At 42.7% G+C, this 27,667-nt stretch overlaps 1 protein-coding gene across 1 annotated transcript in view; it reads right to left on the bottom strand.

Annotated features, from left to right (window-relative positions):
* SMC1A (structural maintenance of chromosomes 1A) overlaps window positions 1–27,667 on the bottom strand; it is a 1,753,330-nt gene that overhangs the window by 637,760 nt on the left and 1,087,903 nt on the right. Inside the window, exon 20 of the mRNA XM_044060554.1 lies at window positions 10,316–10,461. Coding sequence (XP_043916489.1) covers window positions 10,316–10,461 — 146 coding nt within the window. The remainder of the gene's footprint in view (window positions 1–10,315; window positions 10,462–27,667) is intronic.

Here is a 27,667-nt window from a genome sequence, read left to right as displayed (position 1 = left end):
GATTACATGAAAAGAGACATAGAGGAGCTCTCTGAGCATGTAACCCAGGCCAGTATGACCCTGACCTTGAGTAGCATCTTACCCTCACCAAGAATGATGCCACAATATGAAGACAAGATGATTAATTTCAACAATTGGCTTAAGTATTGGTGTCATTCAAAGGGGATCCAATGCCTGTGAGCCTGGGATGACATGCTCGACAAGCCACGATGCTTCGCTAGGGACTGCTTGCACCTGTCACCCCTAGGCTTTCGGATATTGGCAAAGGCTCTTGCTACCCCCATAGTGCCTTTTTTAGGCAAGGCTCAAAAGACAAACCCACCTCCATAGGTATCACAAGGGATAAGAAATTAAGAGTAATGCTACTCAATGCCAGAAGTCTAAACCTCAAGATGCATGCACTCGAAACTCTCCTTAGCATGGAGAGCATCGATATCTGTGCAGTAACAGAAACCTGGTTCAAGGCTCCCGAGAGCACCCCAGCACTACCAGGTTATACCTCATACCATGCTTTTCAGCCCCAAAACTTGGACCGAACCAGAAAAGGAGGGGGAGTATCAATATTCGTCAAAGATACCCACACCTCCAGGTTGGTGGCACAGCACGAAGCATCAGAGACTATCCATGTGCAACTAACAGTGGGTAAAACTGCCTTCCAGTTTATAGCCTGCTACAGACCACCCTCCCAAACCCAGGAACCCCACTCAGCCTTCCTGAGAACACTGGAAAATATGAAGGTCTCTCCAAACACCATTATATTGGGCGACTTCAACTACCCAAACATAGACTGGGAGCATTACTCTAGCTCCAACACCCTAGTTCAAAGGTTCCTAGAATTTATAAAATCAAATGCTATGGAACAACTTGTTACCACTCCCACAAGAGGGGAAAACATACTGGACCTGACCATCACCAACATGGGGACTCTATGCTCCAGACCAGAAGTGTATCCCTCACTGGTAAGATCAGACCATAAACTAATCTCACTGGATGTTCACATCCCGACCCCACCCCCTGCCCAGAAAACCACAGTGAAAAACTTCTCTAAAGCAAATTTCACACTCCTCAAAACCGAGGTGGAATCCTTCAAAGCCCCCGGGCCTGTGGAAAATACGGCCCAGACTGCAGAATCATTTATAAACGCATTCTATGAACACCTTCAGGAATGCATGGATCATGCAATCCCAAATAAAACCAAGACCCAATCCTCCAAAGGCAGACGTCCTGTCTGGTGGACCCCAGCCATAAACAAATTATACAATACAAGGAGGAAGCTACTACATGATAGAGCAAAATCCCAAAAAGGGAAGGCATCTCTGATCAGTGTTAGCAAAAAACTACGGGCATTCATAAAACCGTCTAAGGCCAGCTTCGAGAGAAAAAATGCACAGGACACTAAGGATAATCACAAGGCTTTCTTTAGTTATGTTAGGAACCTGGGTGGGAATTCCCAGATATGCTCAGAATTAGTCCAAAATGACAAAAAATACACTGAACCCACAGACATTGCCAACATCCTAGCTGACAGGTTCAGCGCAAACTTCTCCAACCCCTCCCCACCAAAAGGGCAAATATCTATCCCAGCAGAGTGCTGCCCCCCCTGACATCTCAGATGCTCAGGTAAGAGCCGCCCTCTCCAAAGCAAAAAACACAGCATCAATGGGACCAGATGGTGTCCCGGGCTGCGTCCTACATGAACTCCAAGAAGAGCTAAACCTAAACATAAAACTACTGTTCAATCTCAGCCTTACCACAGGATATGTACCCAAAGAGTGGCGTACAGCAACAGTGGTCCCTCTCCACAAAGGTGGTGCCTCAACAGATCCTGGAAACTATCGCCCCATAAGCCTGACTAGCTTGGTCTGCAAAGCTATGGAAAGGATTATCATGGACCTCATAAATAAAGATATTGGGGACCTACAGACACTGGATCCTACCCAGTTCGGCTTTGTTAAGGGCAGATCCTGCCTCTTAAACCTGGTTGATTTCTTTGAAACAGTCACCAAGGCCATTGAAGAGGGGAAGGTGGTCCACACAGCCTACCTGGACCTCGCAAAAGCCTTCGATACAATACCCCACTCGGGCATTATAGATAAGCTCACCAGCTTAAATATAAACCCCTATGTCACTAGATGGGTTGCAAACTGGCTCAAGGACAGAATCCACATGGTTAGAATTGCTGGAGCCATGTCAGACTCCAAACCAGTTACAAGTGGCGTCCCACAAGGCTCAGTCCTGGGACCTCTCTTGTTTGGTGTATATTTCTCGGAGGTACAGGCCAACACGGAAGGACTGTGGCTGACCAAGTTCGCAGATGACTGCAAACTGGGCACCATAATCGACTCTCCAGCCGACGTAAGCATCCTCCAAAAGGGCCTCAGAAACAGACAACTGGTGCCAGAGCCATGGCCTCAAGCTAAACGCCAAAAAGTGTATAGTCATCCCCTTTGGCAAAAACAAAGTGCCCACAAATTACCACATAGGTGATAATCCATTAAGTACGGAAGAAGTAATTAGGGACCTGGGGACCCAAGTTGATAGCAATCTCTCATTTGACAACCATGTGGTCAAAGTGGTTAGACAAACATTTTATATAGCCCACCTAATCATGAAGGGATTCACATCTAGATCAGGGGAGGTCATCGTGCCTCTTTACTCATCCCTCATCAGGCCCATAATTGAGTACAATGCCCCTTTTGGGATGTACCTTACACCAGACACCTGCAGCAACTGGAAAGACCCCAAAAGTACCTCACCAAGAGGATCAAAGGGCTCAAACAGATGCCATATGCTGCCCGGTTAAAGAAACTCCAGCTCTACTCAATGGCATACCGCCTGCTCAGAGGCGATCTGTGCCTGATGTATAAAGCCATGTCCAATCCGGAATTAATGGACATGCTGCACCTCAGAAAATCCAAGTCCCATCGAGCTACGCGCTCGAGAGACTTGAACCTCAGCACTGAAATAAATAGGACATGCTGGAGGGACAGATTCATAACCCAGAGGCTCCCTTCACTCTGGAATAAAATCCCAGTCCAGGTTAGGTAGAGTCCCTCATTGACTCTCTTCAAGAGGAATCTTGATGAGTGGATGGAGGATTGTAGGTTTACCCCGGGTATCACTTCTGCGTCACTGTTAGACAGAGGCACAGTATACTAACCTCGAAAAAAGGCATAGCAAAATTAATTTAAAATGGGTGGCGAAAGCCAAACACACTCTGGCTAGGCTTATAAATGCCCTAGGGCAGATAGCCTAGTATGAACCTATGAACAGCGAGCTGATGAAGCAAGTTTTCAACCTCACCTACCACACTGGTGGAATGTTGTGCAGGCAACTGGCTGATTTATGCAATATAGCTGACTGGCAGGACACATGCAAAATTCTCCAATACTGGTAGCAGCCCAGGTAGGTGTGTCTACATTTTATGTTCAAACATTTACGTCTACAAAAGAGTTCAAATGAAGTTTTCTTGTTTCACAAGTCATTTTTGTGTTAGATTGCAAGAAACAATCTTTGTATATAAAAAAGGCCCACTGTACAAAGATGTTACACAAATGACAAGGTTGGTATCAAAAGGAAGTCACATTGTACTTATTGTACTTAACTTTTTTTTTTTATATGAACCAGGGCATTCTTTTTTGAATAATTATGAAATCATCTTACCTCACAGATTTAGAGAGATTCCCATCTTTCTATTCAAAAACGAGTTTTCAGTTGTGTAATGTGCATGTAATAGACTCTGTAGCCAGCATTTAATTTCTGAAAGTTTTGTAGTTAGCTTCTTCCGAGCAGCTATAAGTATAGTTCCATAAATAAATAACCTTTTAAACTTATGACCAGAGCAGTCTTAATCCAATCAAGCTCACCTATCTGTCTCTAATGTGTAAGCAGTTTAGGCAGTACTACTATTCAATATTTCAAATGGTGTCATAAACAGCTGGCATCTGGGCCATTGTAAAATCAACTGCCTACCCCAAGCACATTTTCATAAAGGAGTTCATATGAAGTTCCTTCACAATGGGGATGTAACCTGCCATATCTCCTTCCAGTGAGGCATATTTTCTGGTTTCATTTCTCTTTTGCCATCATTTTTCAGGCTTTCCCTTGTTATTAATTCTTAAAGGCATACTAGCAGAAACAGTGTTTGTTCATGGAAAATTTACTTTTGTAAGGATAAAGCACTCGTGGATCAATGCTAGTCCTAACTGAAGCTGTCCTACTCTCAACAGTGAAACCACAGTTTCTACTCTGTTCCAGCTTCACAAAGCAAATGCTGCTGCAAGGCTGACCTGGGTGGCGAGCGACAGATAAGCAGTAGAATTCTTGAAAATGAAGGCTAATTTTTGAATTTTGTCATCTATCAATAGTCAATCATCTCTTTAAAAGTCTGAAGTCAGGCCAAGCCAGTTTTTGCTGAAATAGGACAGCCCCCAAACCAGGATGTAGAGAGAAGATGGAGGAAGGGAAGTGGAGGAAACAAATGACATCAATATTGAGCAGTTCCCCCTGCTCAGTGTGGGAGGGGGGTCCTGTTTTACCTCCTCCACCTTGCTGCCTGCTCTGGCTTCAACTTTTCCATGCCCATTTCCACTTAAAAACCTTCATCTGAACTATTACGCGCTTGAATGCCTGCAATACGCTGTATGCAAGAGGGAGGGAGTGTGTGCGTGTGTGTGTGTGGGGGGGGGGGGGGGTAAAAAAAAAAAAAAGGTTGAGTGAAAGATTGCATAGTCTTCCCCTTCTCTTTGAAAGGGGAGCCAGAAAGCAATTCCTTATCTAAAGAGGTGTTTTATAGCACTTTCTAGAAGGGATAAGATTCTCAGCCAGACATACATCTGCAGCATGGTGCTTAAGGTTGCCCCCTTAGCACAAATGTCTATAGCATCAAAGCCCCAGTAAATGGAACATTTGCCTATTTCAAGACTGCACAAGTAAATCTGCAGTGGTGGTGGTGCTGCAGTAGCGTTGTCGCCTCACAGTAAGACGCTGTCCGGTTCGATTCTCAGCTAGAGCGTCTTCTGCGTGGAGACATGCGTGAATGGGTGTACCTTCGTTGAAGGTTGTGCGTCAGGGCTGGTAACTCAGCACATAAAAATCAACTACCAATCATTAGCGGACCGGAGTTCCGCTGTGGCGACCCCTAACCGGGAAAAGCCGAAAGACACAACAACAAGTAAATCTGCAAAGTCTCTCTCTTAAACGCCATCTGCTACCTCTATATACTGATCTTCTACTTGTTTTTAAAAGATTCCCTGAAATTTTAACATAGGTGTTTGGCAGTTTACAGAGCTAACCTTTACAGAAGAACAGAGTATAGATTATTTTGCCAAATTGGTACATCACCCTGCCCTTATCAGTGGGGAAGGGTGTTCAGCTATTAACTGCATCAATGTAAATTACAACTGCGTCTGCTAATGTGCATTTAAAGTTGTGTTTTCCTCTAGCCCTGTAAACAGTCCATAGTCCCCTGAAGAGAAGACAGAGTCTGAAAAGGGAAGTGCTTTCTGATCAGTCCTTAAATGGGGTGGGGGTGGCTTATTTTTCTACTGCTGAAGGCTTAAGGTAGCCTCAAATTATTGAAACTTGAATGCTCTCTCATTATACTGAAGGTTTCTCTAACAGAAATATCTGATAGCAAGGCTAAAAATATAGCTGTCATCACTTTTATCACAGCTGGCCCAAACAGACTAGGTCTTCCTCTGACAAAGTCTGAACCCAGGCTACTTCTCTTGCCAATAGGGCTGATCCCGATAGTCAATGGGACTGATCATGGTTCAGTGGAGAGACTCTCCCAAGTCACCATACACTCCTCAGCAAATCATTTATATTCATAAGTGATGGCTTGGGCAACCATGAGTGGGATAGACATCTACAGCTTAGACATCTACCTTTGGCAAGTATCAAAAGCAAGCCTTGAGACAGCCCTACCACATTTCTCACACTCTTCTCAGAGCCAAAGCAGCTGTAACCCGGTCACAGGTCTGTTCAAACAAAAATGTTGGTAACTCCAGAACAGAGAGTCATGGGTTCAGCTATGGCCCCTAGCCTGGTCAATGTAGCCTTAGGCAAGTGGGAGGAGAAATTTGAGCTGCAAATTGAATACCAGAGATTTATGACCAGCTACCTTCACTTTAATGATTATGTATTTGTTGTCTGGCAAGGTCAGAAATCTAAACTCACTGAGTTTATCCACATCAGTAAATCCACCTCCTTCCTGTACTTTACCACTTCCATCAGCTTGAAGTCAGTGCAGTTCCTTGATATGACTGTCAGTATTGATAAAAACAGAGAAAGAATAATTAGTAACTTGTGCAGGAAACCAACACGAGTGAATTACTTACTTCACAGAGACAGTATGCAGCCAGTAAAAACTAAGTACAATGTAATAAAAATCACAAGGCTACAGATTAGCACGCATTACCACAGATTTGGCCCCTTCTTAAAAATATGTATGATCTTGAAAATGATTTCTTAACCAGAGTATATGATTCAAACATGTTACATATGATCCTGGATCACATTAGAGATTCTACAACTAACAATGACACTATGTGGAACAGGCCTTTTGGTAGAATTATGCAATGAGGCCAACATAACCCCAAAAAAAGAAAAATGTAAGGACAGTTGCATTCTACCTTACACCTGTGATTTCAATGCAATTAAAGGCATTATTAAGGAGAACTGGGCCATCCTCACTGACAATCAGCAGCTTGTAGGGGTTTTAGGAGATCACCCTACTTTTGTATATAAAAAGAGCAGACGCATATGTAGCTATGTGGAAAAGAACATTAAGAAACACCAGGATAACATGAGCACTAAAATCTGTGGGCCACCTAACTACACTTTCTGTAAGTACTTGGGAGTGTGACTTATTTGAGTGCCCCCATCATAAAAAGTTGGTGAAATCTTCAGCAGGGGATAACTGTAATACTGAAAAAGTTGTACACAGGGCCAAGTGTAATGACTGTTTTATGTGGGTAAGACTTTGAATAAACTGAAAAGGAGGATTTCAGGTCATCTTTCTGACATCAGATGTAAATGCCATAGGAATGCCTTATCCAAACAATTAGAACACCCCAGACATCCTGGTTTTAAATTTATCATTCTGGACTGTGTGGAGAGGGATGAGCTTGAAGGACATCAATGGTGTTTTGCAGAAAAAAGAATTAAGCTGGCAGCTGAAATTAAATGTGTTCAGAAAACCAGGACTTAACTACTATTGCTCTATTAAGAGAGTGTTGAATTTAAGTAAGCTGCCACACAATCTGTAAAGTTTTTTCAGAGAATTTGTGAAGAAATATTTGTATGTACTAAATGTACCAAACATACTAAAAGATAATAAAAATGTGCAGCATTTGTATAAATATATGCTTACTTTCTTTGGCCTCAAATCTGATTTGATTAGATTTAATACACTCTTGTATCACACCAGAGATTTAAACTGTAGATTCAAAACACACATTTTTTTCATGCCTCTATTACCATGAAGTTCTGGTATAATTCCCCCATTTAGTATACTTGTTGCACGCTCATGGCACACCTTTATACATGTCAAATAATAATACTTTTCTAGTTTACTTCACTGTTTTCTGTATTTGTGTTTTTTTTTTTACTAGTTTTCATTGTATAAACATTTTTGGGAGGCTGTGAACATGAAAACTGTCATGACAGTTTTTTTCTCTCTCAACTGCAAAGCACTGACTTTTTTTCTGAGCTGTAAATAACTTAGTTGTTATGGACATTAACACATATGGATGGATGCTTATTAGACATTATTACACAGACAGAATAGTTGTGTAAAGTCTTACCATAACCATAAATGTCCTTCAGTTCCATATTGCAGTATTTTTACTGTGGGAATTCCTGCCTCAGGCGACCTGATGTAGGCTCCTATACAAAAGCTTAAGCCTGGTTACTGTAGGTGTGTGGGACGTCACATGCAAGCCATAAACCAGGGACCTTAAATGTGATGTCTGCACGCACAGACCTCAGAACTTGAAGGCCAGACAGACAGTCTTAAAGAGATAAATAAGTGATTATCGGCTAGAAGTGTCAGGTGTCATGCTTGCTAGTTGCACTTGAAGGAGGGTAGAGCTTCCTACTAGGTAGGAGCTAGGTTAGTAGTCCACACGTAATGCAGGGTGAAGGTGGGAGGGATGGAATACTGCAAATGGAAGAGAAGGACATCTATGGTTATGGTAATATTTTACACAACTATTCTATGTCCTATTTCTATGTTGCAGTATTCTTACTGTGGGAGAGTACTACAGCTAGTTAGAAGGAAGGGTGGCAGGTAGAAGTGGAAGATTCCAGAAACCCCTGCAGGATTGTTCTAGCAAAACCTGCTCTGGAGACTTGATCTAGTTTGTAAAGTTTGGTGAAGGTGTGGATAGTGGACCAGGTGGCAGCTTCTAAAAATGGAAGCTGTGTCCAGTCCTTTGAGGAAGGCTTTGGAAGTAGCCATAACTCTGGTGGAATGAGCTCTCACCCCATGGGGTAAAGGTTTGCCATGGTGTGAGTAGCAGAAACCAGTGGATTTTCTGATCCAACCTGAAATAGTTTGCTTGGAAACTACCTTGCCCATAGCCCTGGGGTGGAAGGAGACAAAAAGCTGATCAGATTTTCTGAAGGGTTTAGTTTTGTCTAGGTAAAATCTAACTGTCTGTGTACATCCAGGGAATGGAGAATCCTCTCACTCTTGTTAGGTGGACAGGGGAGGAAGGTTGGCAGGTGAACAGACTGACTGATTTAAGGATAGCTTGTTTACCACTTTAGGGATGAAGGAGGGGTTAGTGCGTAAGGTCACCCTGTCCTTGTGGAAAACAGTGTGTGTGTGTGTGTGTGTGTGTGTGTGTGTGTGGGGGGGGGGGGGGGGGCATGACTTAACTAGGTTTTAGTTTGATCTAATCAGTAGTAGTGTGTGGGTACCTGCTGTTCTTAAATGCACTTTTATGGTCCTGTTCATATTGTTTGCCTGGAATAGGCTGGTTTAAAATGAAACAACACATGTATTTTCCACACCTACTTCTGTGTATCAAAGTTGATATGGTTAACATTGTAAAGTATTTCTGATTTTTTTTGTGACAAATAAAGCATTGTTGCTTTGGAACACTACCTGGGTTTCATGACTTTAGAAATTGTTGTGACTGAGCTCATCAACGAAGTTTTAAGACTACTAGTTTTTTCCCCCTCAACATTCATGTTGGTGAGGTTGGAACTAGACAGATTCCTGAGCTTGCTCATTTTTTATTTTCAACTCCAGAAGAGATGTACAACAGTGTGCCTACAGGTCAGTGCACCTAACTGACACCACTGCAGATGTCTGGGGGTGGGCATCTGGCTGTGACATAGAAGTCTTTAACCTGAGGTCTGGCCATCAAAGAAACAGAAACCCCAATGTATGCCTTTCAGGGGACTAAGACACATAGGGAAGAGATAGGCTGAGGTGCTGGGCCTAAGGTACTAAAGAAGCTGAGCCTCTCTAAGGTCAAAGCTGTCAGGTTTTTATATGACTGGCGGGTTCATTAATTTTCCTATGACACTGCTTCATACCTGGCTACTTTTTAAGTCTGAGCCAACTGGTGGACAGTTCTGTGGCTCAGAAAGAGGAAGACATGCTTAGTCCAGCGTTAATTCTTTTTTCAGCTTTTACTCAGTTCAGGAAAAACAAAAGGTTTTCAGCAAAATGGAACAAGCCTTTTTACTAAGCATCTTAGAGTGCTCACATAAGAAAATGAGGTGGCACTTTCCTAAGCAAAGAATTGAATATGGCATTTCTTTATGTGAATATGTGCCCACAAGTGCACTTTTTTTTCCATAGATGTCATGGGTTTTGAAAAAAAATCTCCAACTAAAGCTGGAATACCTATTTCAGAAACCAGCAGCAATCAGTAATATCAAAACCAAATCAGTAATTAGAGAAGATTTATGAACTGGACACTTATCATTTGCTAGACATCACATGAAAAGAATCAGTGGACTTGGGGCCAAATTCTATTACTGGTGCAAAAAAAGAAAAAAAGAATGACTAAGCACACTGTAAAATACTGATTTATTTGGCAAAGGAAGGGGATCAGTTCCTCGATGGTGATATCTGACAGCTCCTGGAAGGACAAATCTGACTGCAGGTAAAGAACCACAATGCAGCAGGGATTCTAATGAACATTTAATGATTGTGTGTGAGAGTACTGACAAGACAGCACTGAAAACAGAACTGTATTGAGGAATGTGAAAATTACACCCATGTCAACATGTACGAATGCTGTTGTCAAAAATAAGAATCTAAGATTTAAAAAATAAGTAAATAGGTGCATACTTGTTGGACCCTCCCAACTTTTTGCGGATTTCTTCCATCTCTTGGTTTTTGTCATTGACCTCAGACTTCTTGGTGAGATGCTGGTTCTTTAAGTCCTGCAGCTGGGCCATGGTCTCATCAATGATTTTCATATGACGGTGCTCTTCCTATCAAACAGCAAAACTCAATCACGAGAGTTGCACCAAACTATTATTCAAGAATCACAGGGTAAGGCAATCTGCATACTTTACAAAATGTTGCTACTAGTACCCTTAAGTTGCTCAAAGAAAGTTTGTGTAGGGCAAAACAGTTCACATTTTTCCACCAAATGTAATATGTGATAAAAGAAGGATGAACAAGTACCAAGATATACAAAAAAAAGAACAAATTGGCTAGCCATTTACCTGGCCTAAACAGGCTCAACTGCATGTCTTTTTCTACATGGATGCTCTATTTAACTCATTCACTAAGCAGCAGCTCAGAAAATATTGACTGCTTACTTCCACCACAGGAACAATACTGCACCTCAAGTTCATTTTCAGAGAATCAATTTCTAATACTATACAAAGAATAAATATTCACAACACTAATCATAACAGCTAGACTAAAAACGTAAATGCAATAACTGTTCAGCAGACACAGACCTTTGCAACAGCTTCAATGTTGATGGTGTGTATCCAAGAAATGCCGATGTTATGCATATTTTTTAAAATTTTTTGGTAAAACAAATCACAATGTCTCTGTGAACATACCATGTAGACCTACACAATTTGCAATTAATTTGTGTGAAGTCAGCTTTAAAGTGACATCTTAACCAGAATTGTGTAATGCTCTCTTACCAAAATATTCACAGAAATATAAATTTACTTCGATTGGACAATTACACAGATATCTCATCACCTGTAACAGACACAGGCTATATATCAGTGTACAAGTTGCATGGATCAATGTCAGCTTCAAAATAATCTGTACTGTGTGTTAAAATGCTCCCATGCAAATATATGGGCATAATTATGAGAAATATCATAATTGCCATAATACAATAAATAAGCTAAGTACTCTTCTCATAGATAAGCATGATTTTTTTTTTTTGCAGAAATTGGTCTTTGTTCTGCTGTTAATATCAGACTTCACCTACGACCTGGCCTCACTTCCTTGCACATATATTAACAAAAATATAACCAAGATATTAATTTTTATAATCCAACAAGTAAACCGATAAGTTAAACATTTTGATAGTGGCTTCAAAATGGTACTTCACTTATCTTGCCATCCTTCCTAACAGAATTCAAAAATCTGAAGCATATTAAATTTCATAACCTAAATCATACACAAAATGTTCAGTACATGTGCACAACAAACCGTTCTTTCACCAAGTTGCAAGGACTGACACCATCTTCAAAATGGCATCTTACTCAGCATGTTGACATGGTCCCTAGCAGAATTATTTGCAAAATATGAAAATATATCACATTTCCTAACCTAATAGTTAAACAAAATGTGATATTTGTACCTTTGTGCAGCAGTTATAGTTCTTTCACTGTAAGTACTGATGAAATGAAGTCTTACTCAGCATGTTGACTTTTCCTAGCACAGTTATTTCCATAACCAACACTAACTGTACTATCTGTTACTGATACTGGACCTTGAAACACACAAGTAAGAGAAATGAAAGAAGGAATATTGTAAAAATGATAACATATCTGCAAGCCATTCTTCTCATCTCAACGACCACAGAAAATGACAACTCCAGAAATATTGCTGTAAATATCGGGTTGATCAATGCCGTAACTAGTGTACCAGTAGTAGCATTCATCTCACTGAGCCATTCCAACTGTCCTCACAAATGACAAAGCCAGAAATATTGCCCAAAATGTCTGCTTGAACAAGGTCAGGGGTGTTGCAAAAGCTGTAGTAACATTTATCTCACTGAGCCATTCCTCTCACCGAAAGTGTCCACATAAATGACAAAGTCAGACATATTGCCCAAAATACCTGGTTGATCAATGTCAGAGGTACTGTAAAAGTAGCAATAACATTTATCAAACCGAGCCATCCCACTGATCAAAACTTCCACATAAATGACAAAGCCAGAAATATTGCCCAAATAAATTGGTTTATCAATGACAGAATTGGTGTACAAGTAGTAACAACCTTCATCTCACAGTCCCATTCCTCTCCTCTGAACTTTCCACCAAGAATGTTTGGTATGTTACTATAAATTCCATCAAGATGAAGCCTGTACAGATACTCCACAGAGGATGCTCACAGACATCCACAGAAAAGTAGGACAAAAAACATTCAAAAAGTATTCAAAACTGGCGCATTTTCTGATGCACTCAAATGCTGTGAGTCTGCTTTTTGGTGTTTTTCTTTCTTCCATGCAACACATCAGTGTCTGGGTTGTCCCTCAATAATGCTCCATTGCTGCTACACGGTAGAAAAAAAAACTTGTAATGACAAAATGAACAGCATGCTGAATATAGTCAGTATTGTAAATGCACACTACTACCATCCTGGAAGGCTAGGGACCTACAGTTAACTGCCGCTCTTAAGTCAAACATGAGATCATATACCTTAATATTTTTACTGGTATTAGGCCGAAACGATCTAGCCAAGTACAGACAGGGAGCTACAGATGTTAAACCACAACAATAAATAACACCCTCTCAGATAATAAATGGCCATAAAACATATGTAATAAAATACTAGCAACAACAGCATAAACGTTAATAAACTTTACTAAAAACAGTAAGTCAAACAGCAGTTAGGTTCATAGGTTCATACTAGGCTATCTGCCCTAGGGCATTTATAAGCCTAGTCAGAATGTGTTTGGCTTTCGCCACCCATTTTAAATTTATTTTGCTATGCCCTTTTTCGAGGTTAGTATACTGTGCCTCTGTCTAACAGCGACACAGAAGTGATACCCGGGGTAAACCTACGATCTCCCATCCACTCATCAAGATTCCTCTTGGAGAGAGTCAATGAGGGACTCTGCCTAACCTGGACTGGGATTTTATTCCAGAGTGAAGGGAGCCTCTGGGTTGTGAATCTGTCCCTCCAGCATGTCTTATTTATTTCAGTGCTGAGGTTCAAGTCTCTCGAGCTCGTAGCTCGATGGGATTTGGATTTTCTGAGGTGCAGCATGTCCATTAATTCCGGGTTGGACATGGCTTTATACGTCAGGCACAGATCGCCTCTGAGCAGGCGGTATGCCATTGAGTAGAGCTGGAGTTTCTTTAACCGGGCAGCATATGGCATCTGTTTGAGCCCTTTGATCCTCTTGGTGAGGTACTTTTGGGGTCTTTCCAGTTGCTGCAGGTGTCTGGTAAGGTACATCCCAAAAGGGGCATTGTACTCAATTATGGGCCTGATGAGGGATGAGTAAAGAGGCACGATGACCTCCCCTGATCTAGATGTGAATCCCTTCATGATTAGGTGGGCTATATAAAATGTTTTTCTAACCACTTTGGCCACGTGGTTGTCAAATGAGATATTGCTATCAACTTGGGTCCCCAGGTCCCTAATTACTTCTTCTGTACTTAATGGATTACCACCTAGGTGGTAATTTGTGGGCACTTTGTTTTTGCCAAAGGAGATGACTATACACTTTTTGGCATTTAACTTGAGGCCATGGCTCTGGCACCATTTGTCTGTTTCTATGAGGCCCTTCTGGAGGATGCTTGTGTCGGCTGGAGAGTCGATGATGGCGCCCAGTTTGCAGTCATCTGCGAACTTGGTCAGCCACAGTCCTTCCGTGTTGGCCTGTACCTCCGGGAAATATATACCGAACAAGAGAAGTCCCAGGACTGAGCCTTGTGGGACACCACTTGTAACTGGTTTGGAGTCTGACATGGCTCCAGCAATTCTAACCATGTGGGTTCTGTCCTTGAGCCAGTTTGCAATCCATCTAGTGACATAGGGGTTTATATTTAAGCTGGTGAGCTTATCTATAATGCCCGAGTGGGGTATTGTATCAAAGGCTTTGCGAGGTCCAGGTAGGCTGTGTGGACCACCTTTCCCTCGTCAATGGCCTTGGTGACTGTTTCAAAGAAATCAACCAGGTTTAAGAGGCAGGATCTGCCCTTAACAAAGCCAAACTGGGTAGGATCCAGTGTTTGTAGGTCCCCAATATCTTTATTTATGAGGTCCATGATGATCCTTTCCATAGCTTTGCAGACCAAGCTAGTCAGGCTTATGGGGCGATAGTTTCCAGGATCCGTTGAGGCACCACCTTTATGGAGAGGGACCACTGTTGCTGTACACCACTCTTTGGGCACATATCCTGTAGTAAGGCTGAGATTGAACAGTAGTTTTATGTTTGGGTTTAGCTCTTCTTGGAGTTCATGTAGGACGCAGCCCGGGACACCATCTGGTCCCATTGATGCTGTGTTTTTGCTTTGGAGAGGCGGCTCTTACCTGAGCATCTGAGATGTCAGGGGCAGCACTCTGCTGGGATAGATATTTGCCCTTTGGTGGGAGGGAGAAGTTTGTGCTGAACCTGTCAGCTAGGATGTTGGCAATGTCTGTGGGTTCGGTGTATTTTTTGTCATTTTGGACTAATTCTGAGCATACCTGGGAATTACCACCCAGGTTCCTAACATAACTAAAGAAAGCCTTGTGATTATCCTTAGTGTCCTGTGCAATTTTTCTCTCGAAGCTGGCCTTAGACAATTTTATGTGTGCCCATAGTTTTTTGCTAATACTGATCAGTGATGCCTTCCCTTTTTGCGATTTTGCTCTATCATTTAGTAGCTTCAACATTTCACAAGAAAATTCAAAACATCCAGTTCACAGTATGAACTCCAGGCAACTGAATATCCTACTTGGCCAGTACTGCAGAATGCATGACCACATGCTTCTGTGTGACCAATAACTTACGTTTCCATGCTGCATTTAGCACCATGCCAGTACTTCACAAAATCAGTGATACTACAATAATATGAACAATATAAACTCCCTGCTCAAAGGAGGCCTATTCATGGATATGACCTTTGAAACAATGCTAGTTAAAAGCTCAGCAGGCTAAGCTTTCGCTCTCCTACACTAATAAACTAGCTTCAAAGTTATCCTGAACAAAGAACATTTCAGGTGTATATCCAAAACAATCTCAGAATCTAGTACTCAGCATACAAATGTTCCCCAAAGATCAGTCCTTGGTCTTCTCTTTTCCCTCTCTATCAAAGATCTTACTTAAAGGTTACACCTTACTTCAAATATCTGCATCTCCATAGTGGTCATGCCAGAAGCCTCTAACAGTGGAGGTCATTGAAAAGAGTTTTAATTGCTACAAACACAGGCAAAACAAGCAGAATGTGTAGACATCCCTTTATATTTGTTTTCCATACTCAAATTATTCATGTTTTCTGATATTTACAAAAACAGTGAAAAGGTATTTTCTGCATAAAAACCTCAGCTTTGTCCGGCTAAGATCTAGCTGTATTCAACTGGACGTATAAGAGAATTTAAGTACCATTTATCTACACTTTTTTCAAATAATACAGTATTTAAATTGATTTAACTGTGTTGCAGGAATATTAACTGAACTGGAAGTTTTGACTGCTCTTCAGTCAGTGCTTGCTGAATTTTATTATTTGTTAGTAATTGCAGGTGTGGGGGTAGCCACATTCTTTGATTTCCTGTCCTTGCCTATTTAAGTGGTACAGTTTGAAATATTTTCTGCTTAAAAACCTCAGCTTTGGCCAGCTAAGATCTAGCTGTATTCAACTGGACATATAAGAGAATTTAAGTACCTTTATCTGCACTTTTTTCAAAAATACAGTATTTAAATTGATTTAACTGTGTTGCAGGAATATTAACTGAACTGGAAGTTTTGACTCTGCTCTTCAGTCAGTGCTTGCTGAATTTTATTATTTATTAGTAATTGCAGGTGTGGGGGTAGCCACATTCTTTGATTTCCTGTCCTTGCCTATTTAAGTGGTACAGTTTGAAATATTTTTTGCTTAAAAACCTCAGCTTTGGCCGACTAAGATCTAGCTGCATTCAACTGGATGTATAAGAGAATTTCAGTACCTTTATCTGCACTTTTTTCAAAAAATACAGTATTTAAATTGATTTAACTGCGTTGCAGGAATATTAACTGAACTGGAAGTTTTGACTCTGCTCTTCAGTTAGTCCCACCCATCCTCCCTGTTTTTGTTTTGGTGTTCATCTTAGTGGCCTTGAAACTGCCCGCCCCTCTTGTAAATTTGTGTTTGGATACTCCTTCTGGGCCCATCTCATTTGCTCACTCAACTGAGTGCAGTGAGATCATATTCTTATTTCAAGCACTCGTACTGTGTAAAAAGAGAGCATCTGGAAAACAGAAAAAAAAAAATTTAAGCTGGTTTCCTGCCTTTCCTGTTAAGTGGTATAGACTGTTTGTAGGCTTCTGAGCCCCCAAGCCCTTCTGTGTTGGAGGGAAGCCTTCTAGCTTACTATTTATTTTCTTATAACTAGCCAGTTTTCTAGTTTCAGCACTCAAATCCGTTTCTTTGAACTCAGCACTTGTTCAGAACTCATTGTAAGCACTACATAAGCTGCAAATTACTACAGCACTCAACTTTCCTCACTTGTCTAGTGGAAAGCAGTTTTTAGTACTTAATAAATAAGCACTTATCCAGGCATGTCTAAGGGTCAGCTCCCAGTGATTTCTCCTGTCTACCTGATGAATCTGGGCATCTTGGGACAATGCAGCAATTGCCTCATGTACACAGACAACCCTCTCCTCCTACCACCCAACACTACAACCTGCAAGAGATGCACTTATATAGCCAAACTGGAAGCAAAGCTCTCTTCACCCAAGACTGGACTAGACAGTCAAGAGGAGAAGGTAAACACTTGCACCACACCACATTCATCACATAGTCCCTCAAAACCTACACCACCAAAACGCACACGTAGAAACACAAAACACATACCTACATTCGCGGAGGCTCTCAATAAAAACCTGTCCAAGCATCAGGGACATCCAAAGCATAAACGCAAGCAAACTCCAACCCCCAACACAACCCAAATGACACATAGCCCACAAACTCAGTGTGCCACTCAACCACAGCCCATAAGGCATAACAACGGACCCAACACTCTAGTCATAGGTGACTCTATAGTCAGGCACACCGATGTTCCACTCACTAGACTAAACAAGGAGAAAGTTACTGTCAGCTGCCTGTCAGGTGCCAGGATCCGCCACATAATGCATGCACTCAGGTCACTCCACAATAAGTACAAATATGACACTAACATTGTCCATGTTGGTGTGAATGACCTGAGACGTACCTCCCTGGACTACATGAAGAGAGACATGGAGGAGCTCTCCGATCTTGTATCCCAGGCAGGTATGACCCTAACCCTGAGTAGCATCCTGCCTTCACCCAGAATGATATCACAGTACAAGGACAAAATGATTGACTTCAACAATTGGCTAAGCTTCTGGTGTCATTCTAAGGGGATCCAGTATTTGTCTGCCTGGGACGACATGATCGACAGTCCACGATGCTTTGCCAGAGATGGCCTGCACCTGTTGCACTTAGGATTCCGGATACTGGCTAAGACTCTTGCAACCCCTATAGTGCCTTTTTTAGGCAAGGTTCACATGACAAATTCACCACCGTAACAGGTACAAGCAAGCAAAATCTGAGGGTAATGCTACTCAATGCTAGAAGTCTAAACCTCAAAATGCACTCACTCGAGGCACTCCTTAAAATGGAGAACATTGACATCTGTGCAGTGACAGCGACCTGGTTCAAAGTTCCAGAGAGCACCCCTGCATTACCAGGCTTCAATTCATACCACACCTTTCGGCCACCTAACCCAGAAAGAAGCACTAAAGGCAGAGGCGTGTCCATATTCATTAAGGATATCCACACCTCCAGGCTAGTTGCTCAGCATAATGCATCCGAGATTATCCAAGTGCAACTAACTCTGGGCAAGACCGCAATCCAAATTGTAGCTTGCTACAGACCTCCCACCATGCCCTAGGATTCACACTCCTCATTTCTTGATACACTGGAAAGTATTAGGGTACAACCCAACACCCAAATAATGGGTGATGTCAACTACCCCACCATTAACTGGGAAAACTACTCATGTACCAACTCTTTTGCTCAACGTTTTCTAGAATTCATAAATTCCAACGCCTTGGATCAACTTATTCACATCACCCACCACCAGGGGCAGCAATATCCTAGACCTGGTCATTACCAACATGTTCCACACCAGAGGTCAATTCCTCGTTGGTCAGATCCGACCACAAGCTAATCAGCCTACACATCCACATCCCACCCCCAGCCCCAATTAGGGAAACCATCATAAAAAACTTCTCAAAAGCCAACTTCACACTTCTTAAGACAGAAGTGGCAAACTTCATGACACCCATGCAGACGGACAATAGAGGTATGACTGCCGAATCCTACACAAATGCACTTTATAAGCACTTACACGAGTGCATGGATCATGCTATTCCTAACAGAACCAAGATGTGATCCTCCAAAGAAAGGAAGCCAATCTGGTGGTCCTCTGCCATAAACAAACTCTACAACAGAAGAAAGAAACTGTTGCAAAAAAAGAGTAAAATCCCATGACTGGAGGAACTCCCTGGTCAACCTCAGTAAGAAGCAGAGAGCCCTCATAAAATCCTCCAAAGCTAGTTACGAAAACAAAATTGCCACTGACTCTAAAGACAACCACAAAGCATTCTATAGCCATGTCAAGAATCTAAATGGGAACACTCAGATCTGCTCTGAGTTACAGCATAATGGCACTAAATATACAGAACCAACTGATATTGCCAACATCCTAGTAGATAGGTTCAGTGATAACTTTACCCCCCTCTCACCCCCTAGATGGCCCATCTCTATACCGGAAGAATGCAACGTTCCTATAATCACGGCTGCACAGGTAAAAAACACACTCTCCAAAGCCAAGAACACAGCATCCATGGGACCTGACAATATCCCAGGCTGCATTCTACACGAACTACAGAATGAACTGGCACCCTACCTAAGTACCATGTTCAATCATAGCCTCACCTCAGGCTTTGTACCCACTGAATGGCACACCACGGTTATCCCACTCCACAAACGTGGAGCAACGACGGACCCTGGGAACTACCACATCATTAGCCTGACGAGCCTGGTCTGCAAGGCCATGGAACGTATCATCATGGAACTCATAAACAAAGACATTGATAATCTCAAAACTCTGGACCCCACACAGTTTGGATTTGTAAAAGGCAGATCATGTCTCCTAAACCTGATTGACTTCTTTGAAGCAGTCACCAAAGCCATAGATGAAGGTAAAATGGTTCACACAGCTTATCTAGATCTCGCCAAAGCTTTCAACACCATCCCCCACTATGGAATTATAGATAAGCTCACTAAACTAGGTATAAATCCCTATGTCACAAGATGGGTTGCCAACTGGCTCACGGACAGAACCCACACTGTGAAAGTAGCAGATTCCAAATCCGACATCAGACCAGTGACAAGTGGAGTACCACAGGGTTCAGTCCGGGGTCCTCTCCTGTTTGGTATCTACTTCTCTGAAGTGCAGGCCAACACAGAAGGTCTTTGGCTAACAAAGTTTGCAGATGACTGCAAACTAGGAGCCATAATCGAAACTCCTAATGATGTGGACAAACTACAAAAGGGCCTCACTGAGACAGATACCTGGCGTCAAAGCCATGGCCTGAAGCTCAATGCCAAAAAGTGTATCGTCATCCCTTTTGGTAAAAACTCTGTACCCATGAACTACCACATAGCTGGTAGTCTACTTAATGCCGAAAATGTGATAAGAGACCTTGGGACACAGGTGGACAGTAGTCTCTCCTTTGATAATCACATCGCCACAGTGGTCAGGAAATCCTTCTACGTGGCTCATCTCATCACAAAAGGATTCTCATCCAGAAAAAAAGAGGTCATTGTTCCCCTCTACTCATCACTCATTAGACCCATTATAGAGTACAACGCCCCTTTTGGTATGTACCTCACAAGACATCTACAACAACTCGAAAGACCACAGAAATACCTCACAAAGAGGATTACTGGCCTCAAACAGATGCCCTATGCAGAACCATCTCAAAAAACTACAGCTTTACTCCATCGCATATCGCTTACTCAGGGGCGATCTCTGCCTAACATACAAAGCTATGTCAAACCCAGAGCTGTTGGACATGCTCCACTTAAAGAAATCCCAATCCCTCCGAGCTACACACTCTAGGGACCTTAACCTTGTCACCACAATAAACAGAACATGCTGGAGGGATATATTCCTGTCCCAGAGACTTCCCATACTCTGGAACAGACTACCTATCTATGTCAAACAGAGCTCCTCATTAGCACTCTTCCAAGAAAAATCTTGATGACTGGATGGGAAATGGGAAATTCACCCCGGGGATCACTTCTGTGGCTCTGCTCGACAGGGGCACAGGAAAACAATTTTCTTGGGTGTCGAAAGCCAGGGTACATTTTTTGGCTAGGCTTGTATGGGCCCTAGGGCTGATAGCCTAGTACCTACCTATGAACCTATGATCAACAGAAGCGTTCTCCAGCTGGGTACTTATCTGGATCTTTTTGGCTTCATGACTGGCCAACATCCTGAAATGTGCATATGAACAGCACTGGACCTTAGACAGCAATAAAAAAATGGAGAGTGCTGGTTGACATCTATTTATACTACCCATGTACTGACATCGAAATAGGAGGTCATCCTCCAAATTGTGGGGAAAGGCAAAGTTTCTGGTATTCAGGAGGGCTTTGAGTTTCTGTAAAGCAGGACTTCTTAAGAGTTACTACTGCAACAATGATCTAGGAAGAACATAAAAAAGGTTGTATAGGAAAATGGAAGTCTACACAAAGGACAGTTGTGAGATACTAAACATAATGGCAATGCCAAGCATCTTTTCAGCTCTTGTTTGCCTATATTCCCTGCATATGGACTATGCCAGTTGTGGAAGGCAGATCTGCCCCAAGGAGAAAAAAAAAACTGTCATCCCTTCTCTGCCTACAATATCTAATGTAATCAAATGTTGGCAGTTCCTTGTGTGATATAAGGAGGCAAACATTCACACTATTAGGTGTAGCAACCAAGGCATCTGCAATAATGTGCACAACTTGAGTTGCATAGCAAGAAACAAATCACACTTTCAATTTCACATCTTATTTTCTTACTTAGCACTGTAACAAGACAACATATCCTTGGAAACAAAATGAGCAACTTACCGCACTTCTCAGAAGTTACAGCAGTCCAAGACATCACATCACTTTCTGCACAACAGCCACCTCTACTCTTAAGATTTACTCTGACAAGACAAGGCTTAGTAAAAATTAAAATTTTATGTCCACAGCAATACAGTACTACCCACAAAGTGGATCATGGTGGTAAGGGCAAGTGCCAGCATAGCCAGCTGGAGTTTTGTAAAGAATATGTCCTTTGAATATCAAAAGTACAGTTTTGTATCTACCATAAATGTAGATGTTCGAGTGTAAACACTGCTGCAATCATTACACTTGGGTTATCCTGCCGTCAGACGGTTACCCAGTCGGCCTGAGTTCCAAATTCTTGGTCCGGCGTCGGCTGCTGTCGCCTCCTCCTTGACGTCAGTGTGACAGGGTTATATAAGATGCAGCCAATGCCATTTTCTTAAGTTTTTCTTGCCCCAGATGTCAGGTGCCCCCAAGTAGGTAGGCAATTCAAATTTGTAGTAAAGTATACATAAGAAAAGCCAACAACAATTTTCAGTTACCAGCAAATACTCCCCATAGGTAGTAAAGGGCAGAAACATAGGTACGTACCAGCAAGTAAGAGGGGAAGGAGGGAGGGTAACCTGGACTGCAGCAGTGTTTACACTCGAACATCTACATTTATGGTAGGTACAAAACTGTACTATGTTCATCGTGTTACACTGCTGCAGTCATTACACTTGGGTGGAATCCCAAAGCTGAGGTAGGGTGGCTGGTTCTATAAGGCATTAGGGGTGGCTATAAGGCCCTGCAGCACAGCAGTGGCGAAGCCAGCTCTGGATTTAGAGTATAAAGGCAAATGGTAATGCTTGGTGAAGGTATGCACAGAACTCCATGTTGCTGCTTCCAAAATATCCTTGGTAGGTACTCCTCTGAGGTAGACAGTTGAAGTGGCTGTTGTCCTGGTGGAGTGAGATCTAATGCTGCTAGGTACAGGCTTCCCATGGTGTGCACAGCAGAAACGTATACAATGTCCTATCCATTTTGAAATGGTCCGTTTTGAAATGGCTTTTCCCTGGGCTCCTGCAGCATATGCTACCAGTAATTGCTCAGATTTTCTGAAAGCTTTAGTTTTGTCCAAGTAGAAGCCTAACTGCCTGTGAATGTCCAAAGAATGCAGTAGTCTCTCCCCTTTATTCTGTGGTTTTGGATAAAAAGTTGGCAAGTGAATCGTTTGGTTTAGAGCCACACTTGATACCACCTTTGGCATAAACTTAGGGTTAGTTCTTAAAGACACCCTGTCCTGGTGGAAAATGAGGAAAGGTTCCACTGCCATTAGTGCCTGTAACTTTGAAACTCTTCGTGCTGATGTTATTGCCAGTGGCAGAGCAGTTTTCCAAGAGATATATTTTAATTATGCTGTGTTAGCTGGCTCAAAAGAAGGTAAAGTTAATTTTTCCAAAAGAAAGATGAGGTCCCAAGTTGGAGTAGGTGCTCTACGGGGCGGTCTTATGTTTTTAGCCCCTCTGAGGTACTGTTTGAGCAAAGGATTAGAGAAAATTGGTGGATCCGTGTTGTAATGAGCAGAAATGGCAGTGGCGTGAATCTTGATGGATGAAAAAGAGAGGCCCTTGTCCAGCATCTCAGTTAAATATTGTAGAATCTGAGGAATGTTTGGGACAAGAGGGTCAAGGCTGTGAGCCTGGTTCCAGGCACAGAATCTCTTCCATTTATCTGAATAGGCTTTTCTGGTACTAGGCCTTCTGGCCTCCAGAATGACATCCATAACAGCTTTGGAGAGAGGCATTGCTTGCCTGAGTAAGGAATTTTCCATGCAGCTAGGATTCAGGTCTTTAGCTGGCTGTGAAGTATCTGATTGTTGTGCTAAGTTAGCAAAAGTGGGATTTGAGGCAAAATCCAGGGTGGTTCTTGTGCTAAGTTCTTTAAGATTGGGTAACAGTGCTGGCGTGGCCAGTCTGGTGCAATCAGGATCATCTTTGGCTCTTCTTGCCTGGCTTTTATGAGTACCTTTGGAAGGAGAGGCAGCGGTGGGAAAGCGTATACTTGCAGGTTTTTCCAGCTGAATGAGAGGGCATCCACTTTCCATGCTTGTGGATGGTAACTCCTTGTGCAGAATGTCTGTAGCTGGCAGTTCATTGGGGATGCAAACAGATCGATGTCCGGGCTCCACCATTTCTGTGTTATCATTCTGAATATTTGTGGATTCAATTCCCATTCGTGGGGATCCATGATGTTTCTGCTTAAGTCATATGCCAGTGTGTTTTTCTCTCCTGGCAGGAATTGTGCTTGCAGATGAACTTGGTAGTCTAGAGCTGTGTTCCACAAGGTCATGGCTTGTCTGCAGAGGGGGTAGGAGTGTGTGCCCCCTTGCTTGTTTATGTACCACATAACTGTGGTGTTGTCTGTCTTTAGTAATAGTTGTCCTGGATGCAGCAGGTCCTTGAAAGCTATAAGGGCATTTTGTACAGCTAGCATCTCTTTTTGACTGATGTGAAGATGCCTTTGTTCTGCGGGCCACTCGCCCTGAATACATTTTCTTGCCATGTGTGCTCCCCAGGCGTAATCCGATGCATCTGCTGTCAGTGCTTGCCTGGCTGTGGATTGAGGAAAAGGCTGTCCCTTGTTGAGGTGACAAGCTTGAGCCCACCATTGAAACTCCTGTTGAAGGCAAGGAATTAGTGGTATAACTGTTTCCAAACTCTGACAGTGCTGAAACCATACACTCTGTAGGTACCATTGTAGTTTCCTCATATGCAGTCTGGCATATGGAATTAGTAGTATGCAAGATGCCATGTAACCCAAGGCCCGCAGAATTTTTCTTGCAGGGAGTTGGGTCTTTGTTGCCATCAATTAAACGTATTGAGTCAGTTGTCCTTGCTTGTCTGGCGTGAGATAAGCCATCTGGGCCACTGTGTTCAAGCTGGCACCCAGGAATATTATCTCTTGTGAGGGCACTAGTTTTGATTTCTTTTCGTTTACTGTGTACCCCAGGCAACATAACTTTTTTACGAATGCCAGATGCTTTAGAAGAATGTCCTTGCTCTCTGCTTGAATCAGGCAGTCGTCCAGGTACGGATAAATTTGAATTCCTTTTTGCCTGCAAAATGCAATTACTGGTGCCAGGCACTTTGTGAAGACCCTGGGCGCAGTAGATAAGCCAAAGGGCAGTGCAGAGAATTGATAGTGCATTGAACCAGCTATGAATCTGAGATATCTTCTGCAGTTTTGTCTGATAGGGACATGCAGGTATGCCTCCTTGAGGTCCAAGGTCACGAGCCAAGCTTTCTTGCCCAGCATGGGAAGAAGCTGCTGTAGTGTCAACATTTTGAATTTCGGAACATCCAGGTAAGTGTTTAGAGAAGAAAGATCCAGAATGGGCCTCCAGGCTTTGTCCTTTCTGGGAACTAGAAAGAGTCTTGAGTAAAATCCTTGTCCTTGCTCCTGTGGTGGTACCTTTTGAATAGCTCTCATGTCCATGAGTGCTGTAATTTGTTTTTGAGCCTCTGCCCATTGATTTGGTGGCAGATTTGGCATTCCTTTTAACCTTGGCAGAGTGTGAAAGTGGAACCTGTAACCTTGAGATACAATGTTGACAACCCATTTGTCTTTGGTGGTCCAATGCCAATTGTGATAGAAAAGTGCCAGTTTTCCTCCAAAGGGGGCTGCCAAGAGAGAGCTGTTTGGTAGCTGTAGTGGGAAGTCATTGAGGCTGCTTTTTATATGGTTGGGGCCGGTCTTCCCCTTCTTTCTGGCCTGGTGTACCCCACTGTCGAGGCCCGTAAGGACCTTGTGGTTGACCTCTACCTCTTAGACGTCTGTATCTGCCCCTTTGAGGTCTGTCTGTAACTGGAAAGGACCAATTCTTTGTTGGTCAATTTCTTCTAAATCGAGGAGGCTGAACCTGTAAGAAATCCTTCACCGTTTGCATAGATTTTGCCTTATCCTCCATCTTCTTTAATACCGCTTCTGCCTTAACTCCAAATAGCACATCCCGCTGCAAACGTGCATCCAATAATTTTACTTTAACATGATCTGGTAACGTATGTTCTTTTAACCAAGCATGTCTTCTAATGACAGAGCCTGTAACTGCTGCTCTACAGGAGGCCAAAGAATGAAAACCACATTGCAAAGTATGTTTTCCCACTTGTTCAGCTGCATGCAATAAATCCTGCATTTCTTTAAAATTAGGAGGATCTGAATCTGGAAGCATTTTTTGTTTCAACTGAGACATCAAAAACTGCTGATATTTTAGCATGTGAAACTGGCAGTTTAAGGCTCTCATTGCTAAAGTTGCAGATGTATATACTTTCTTTCCCCATCTGTCTAATGCTCTGGAATCTCTGTCAGAGGGAACTGGGTTTTTTGCTGATGAGGCCTTAATCCCTTTGGGTCCCTGAGAAATAGTTTCAGGGTCAGCAACAGGGCTTTTATACAGAAATTTGTGTGCGTCAGGGACTCTAATATCTATCAGGTTTAACTGGGGCTGGAGGTAAGGAGTCAGGATTTAAGCTGGATTCAGTATACACATCATCCACAATATCTAACACTGGCGGAATAGCAAGAGGTCTGTGTTGAGGTAGTAAAAGGACGTCTCTGAGCCTTTTCTTGGATTCTGAGTAATCCTGGCCTTCCCAATGGAAATGCTCCCTCATGGTATGTAAGGTTTCCCCAAAGGAGTAGTCCTCAGGCGGAGAGGCTGATGGACTAGATTCCTCAACATCAGAATCCTCATAAGGGGGTAAAGAATATCCTAGGTCTGAGGATGAATCTGAAGATATGGACACCTGGTTGGATGATTCATAGTCTGCATCCTGTCTGGGCCTTTTATCAGGAGGGGGGTGGGACCCCCTGATCAGGGTGATTAGGTCTTCGGCCATTTTGAGCATTTGTTTCTTCGGCATGGAGGCCTGTCCTGGTGAATGCTGAATTTGTTTCTTAGTTTTTAAGGGAGGCTTAGACTTAGCAGGGGCTTTTTAATGCTTAACTGAGTAGGTCTGAAAACACCCTCTGAAGCTGTGGATTGCTCAGCTACTTAGGTTCCCTTTGAAGGGTTAGTTTCGGTAGGCTGAAAAACTTGTGCGTCCGAAGGACAGCCAGCTCCACGTGGGAGTCGGAGGCGGCCTGTGGTTCTGCAGAAGCGGTTGTCAGGGGCTGCGAAGGTGCCTCGCTGAAAACCGGAGAACCGGCGACCGGCTTAGAAGAGACCTCGTCGTCAGTTTTAGGCCTCGGATGCCTGTCCTTGTCTTTGCGCTTTTTATGTATTCCGGTCATCGGAAGTTCCGATGGCATGGTGTAATTGAATTTTCTGCCAAAATAATGTCGGGCAAAATCAAACCGACGTTTAATAGTGCGCTTGTTAAACCTAGCACAAAACCGACAACCAGTGACATCGTGGTCTGGGCCTAGGCATGGGATACAATAGGAATGGAAATCCTTATGAGGTATTTGCTTCCCACAAGAAATACAGTTATTAACTTTTACTGACATCGGTCTGAGGCAAGAAAAAGTTTCCCCAATGGGGTACTTAGCTTTGTAGAAGACTTCGGTTCTGGATTCGGAATTAAAATCTCAGGAGTCGGCCGACCGGCACTTGCGAACTGCTTTTGCTTTGCGCACCGCGCGGCAAGAAAGACTGAAGAAAATGGCGTCGGCTGTATCTTATATACCCCTATCGCACTGACGTCAGGGAGGAGGCGACAGCAACCAACGCCAGACCAAGACTTTGGAACTCAGGCCGACTGGGGAACCGCCTGACAGAAGTGACGGCAGGATAACCCAAGTGTAATGACTGCAGCAGTGTAACACGACGAACATCTGATTTATATAAGATGCTTGTGTTACAAAATATATTAGAACTGTACTTCACTTGTATATCAAACTACTTTATACAGACGTCTGTGCTGAAAATGTATTGGCAAGGGTTGCTCATGTTAAAATGTATCAATAGTGCACCCTGCTGAAATGAAAAGAAATGTACATGCATTATTGTACCTGAAATAAATGTATATGTTTCAATAGTGGACACTGGCACAGCAAAGGTTAACTTTAAGAAAAATAAGGGAAATTTAAATGAGCTGTTAAACCAGTAAAATGGCACCGCACAGTGCTGAATGTGACTAGACACACTAGATCTGGGAAAGGACCTTTGCTCATTAGCTCAGTGAAAAGAGGG

The sequence above is a fragment of the Protopterus annectens genome, chromosome 1.part0 (assembly GCF_019279795.1).
Source record: "Protopterus annectens isolate FY-2018-M chromosome 1.part0, PAN1.0, whole genome shotgun sequence".
In the NCBI taxonomy this organism is placed as follows: domain Eukaryota; kingdom Metazoa; phylum Chordata; order Ceratodontiformes; family Protopteridae; genus Protopterus; species Protopterus annectens.
The sequence above is the reverse complement of the archived record's forward strand: the minus strand, read 5'-3'. Positions and strand labels throughout refer to the sequence as shown.